The 3546-nt window shown below is 39.9% G+C and overlaps 1 protein-coding gene across 1 annotated transcript; it reads left to right on the plus strand.

Moving 5' to 3' along the window:
• Positions 1-2311: 2311 nt before the first annotated feature.
• Positions 2312-3274, plus strand: LOC115091566 (olfactory receptor 56A4-like). Its single transcript, XM_029601746.1, has one exon. It carries the CDS (start codon positions 2312-2314, stop codon positions 3272-3274), a length of 963 nt encoding a protein of 320 aa, XP_029457606.1.
• Positions 3275-3546: the final 272 nt, after the last annotated feature.

Here is a 3546-nt window from a genome sequence, read left to right on the forward strand (position 1 = left end):
CACTATTCTGTGTCCCAAGGGTGAAGATGCTAGAGTTGGGTCTTCAAATGTCTTGCTCAGCTCTCTGACTGCTACTGTGGAGGAAAGGTCTTTGCTGGAAAAAAGCAGATTTTTTTCTGACCCACCTGGGTCAATGAATAACTCCTCCCTCCAAGGTGTTGATTCACTGCTGTTCCTACTCTGATGGTGAGAGGACACAAAAGATCTTCTGCCCCCCTGACCTCCAGATTCAGGGTATGTCCCCACTCCAGATAAGACCAGGGTCTCACCCACGGTCTCACCAAAAATCTCCCAAAACGTCTAGAAATAGTCTCTTCACTAAACTGGAGGAAGACCCTCACAGGCAAGAAATCCTTCTCCCAACACAAGGTTAGGCTGGGAGGCCCAAACAAACCCAGAAGTAAAAACAGCTCCTCACGCCTGAAACGCCAACTCAAAATAACCACACACAAGACAACTCTCTCCTAGCCCCAGCACACTGGCAGCCTCCGGGGAGGTGCTGTTTAGATTTGTATGCCCCCTCTAACACTTGCTAACCTGGGGCTGGAAGCCTGGGTCTCTACCATTGCATAAAATGCAGCTCTCATTGGTTTCTTATCTTTTTTAATGCTTCTCTGGGTCTTTCGTTTCTTGCATTTAATCATTTCTTGTTCCTTTCTAGGACAAATCGGCTGAAGATACCTGAAGAGGCTTATTTCATCATTACTGGACAGAGCAGGATTTTCCTGTTCTCTCTGTAGGTTTGCTGGGCTTTCAGTTTATATGAATGAATTATTATATATATTTTAAATACATTTTTATCCAATATTTTTATATATATTCTTTGAAGTTTTTAAAATTACCCTTTAATGCACACATTTTGATATTTTTATTTTTTTAGGTGAATAGATCAGTCATAGACCAACTACTTCTCCCCAGCAAACCTCTTTATTTAAGAAGGGATCCTTTACAACATTTTATAAGGATGTATTTATATTCATGTGGTTTAGCGATTATACAGTTTACAGTGGCTTTGTTGTTTTTCAGGAGTCTGAGTGTCTAAATGCCTGCTTTTGCATCTTCTGCTGGCTTTATGCTACGATTATGTTTTAAAACTGGCTGACTTACATACATAAATCAGGATGTATGTAAGGGAGTCCTACATTTTGCATAAAATACATATTTGGATATTTTTAAAATTGATAGGAAACATTTGTGCATACAGTAAATTGATATGCATGGTTTCAGTGCATTGCATGTATTCGCATGTAAGCCTACACACATGCACATGCTATGGAGTAGAGATATGCATACTTTATAAATTATCTGTGTATCATATACACGGTTTATAAAATACTTATGCATGTCTGCTCGTGGCCATATAAGCACATCTATACCTTCACATGCATTTGTTTGAAAGTTAACATTTATGCTTCCGTTCCATTGTTTGCTTTTATCTCTGTGCTGTTGGCTTTTCTCTCCACTCCCCTGTTACCTTTACCATTGCTACTGATCTGTAGGGATGTGCATTTGTTTCATACGTTTCATATGTTTCCTATACAAGCATGCAATATGAAACGAATAAAACATATCAAACGATGCACATCTAATTGACATGTAATGGGAAACGTATGAAACGAATGAAACGAATGCACATCCCTACTGATCTGTCCTTCACACACTCAGAATATAAAACGAATGGGAAACGTCACATCCCAAATGCATTAACTGGTTTGTATTTTCCCCTGAACTGGAAGCTGTTCCAAGCTCATTGGCAGGCACAGCAAGAGCCATGCCGTGCATCCTAATAAGTACAAATGTCATTGTAGAGTTGGGTGCCAAGAAGTGTTGTAATAAGGTCCTCAGGTATCTGGGAAAGGGACAGAGCCTTTGGGAGAAGGAGGACACACTGGGTAAGGCTGTTGGATGACCCCTTCTGGAAGATCCCTGATTCTTATGTAAGGGCTCTGCCAAAAAGTTCTTGTTTTATTGTGAACCGATGTGATGTGCGAACGGACATCGGTATAGAAGAGACTTTAAATAAATAAATAAATAAATATGAGGTACAGTCCTGGACACCTAAGTACTGTAAAGATAGAGATGAGACCGAGGGGATTGTAAAGAAACATATTTACAGAATAGAAGAAACAGAGCAGGTACTATATGCAGGATTAGTGAGGTTATTCTGGGGACACTGAGAAGAAAGCTTAACATGACAGATAAATGTCTTTAATTAGTGAGAAAATTATGTTATTTTAACACTATGGGTCATTCTGTTAAATAAAATATTATGTATTTCATCTCAAACTTGTATTCACAGGGACCCTTTGCCATGTCCTCCTTCAATACCAACAGCACCACGGAGGTGTCTGAGTTCCTCCTCATGGGTTTCCCTGGGATCCAAAGCTGGCAGCACTGGCTCTCCATCCCACTGGCTCTTCTCTTCCTCGTGGCCCTTGTGGCCAATCTCACACTACTGATCACTTTCTATGCTGATCTGAACCTCCATGCTCCCATGTACTATTTCCTGGCCATGCTGGCACTGGTGGATATTGGTTTGTGCAATTCAATCACTCCCAAACTCCTAGGGATCCTCTGGTTTGATGCAAGGACCATCAGCAAATCAGCTTGCTTCACTCAGATGTATTTTATCCATTGTTTTTTGGGATTAGAATCAGGGATCTTTCTTATCATGGCTTATGATCGCTACGTTGCTATCTGCAACCCCTTACGGTACTTCCTCATAATTACTAACGGCTTTGTAGTAAAAGCTGCTGTCTTTATCCTGGTCAGGAACGCAGTGTTAGTTCTACCAATCCCTCTGCTTGCTGCCCGGCTGCATTACTGTTCCAGAAATACCATCAAATTTAGCTTCTGTGCCAACTTAGCAGTAGTGTCCCTGGCCTGTGAAGATATTACAATAAACAGTGTTTACCAGATGGTGGTTGCCTGGGTTTTATTAGGCAGTGACTTGTTGTTAATCACCATGTCATACTGTTTCATCCTCCGGGCTGTGCTGAAGCTGCAAGCTGAAGGGGCAGCCATGAAGGCCTTGAGTACCTGCTCTTCTCACTTCATTCTCATCTTATTTTTTTCTACTATCCTTGTGGTTTTGGCCATAACTCACAGAAGTGGGAACAAAATCCCATCGGACATCTCAATTTTGGTGAACGTTTTACATCTCCTTGTCCCTCCATCACTGAACCCCATTGTCTATGGTGTGAGGACCAAAGAGATTAAGCACGGCATACTGAAGGTGTTCACGAAAAGAAGAGCAACTACCAGTGAGAACTGAAGAAGAGATGAGTAGGAAGGAAATAAATCAAGTGGAGAGAACTGATGTCTAGGACTTCTAATTTATTTATTTATTTATTTATTTATTTATTTATTTTTATTTTTTTAAATTTTTAATTATGCATTTTCGGATATATCACAATATCAAATAAAAGGAAAAAAGAGATCATACATCATTTCTATTTTAGAAACATCTTACAAGAAATCAAACTGCTATATTCTCAAACAAGATCTCTAATTATTTAGATAAATGAGAGCCAAGTACTATTATAA

Source organism: Rhinatrema bivittatum, chromosome 5 (assembly GCF_901001135.1).
Source record: "Rhinatrema bivittatum chromosome 5, aRhiBiv1.1, whole genome shotgun sequence".
In the NCBI taxonomy this organism is placed as follows: Eukaryota; Metazoa; Chordata; class Amphibia; order Gymnophiona; family Rhinatrematidae; genus Rhinatrema; species Rhinatrema bivittatum.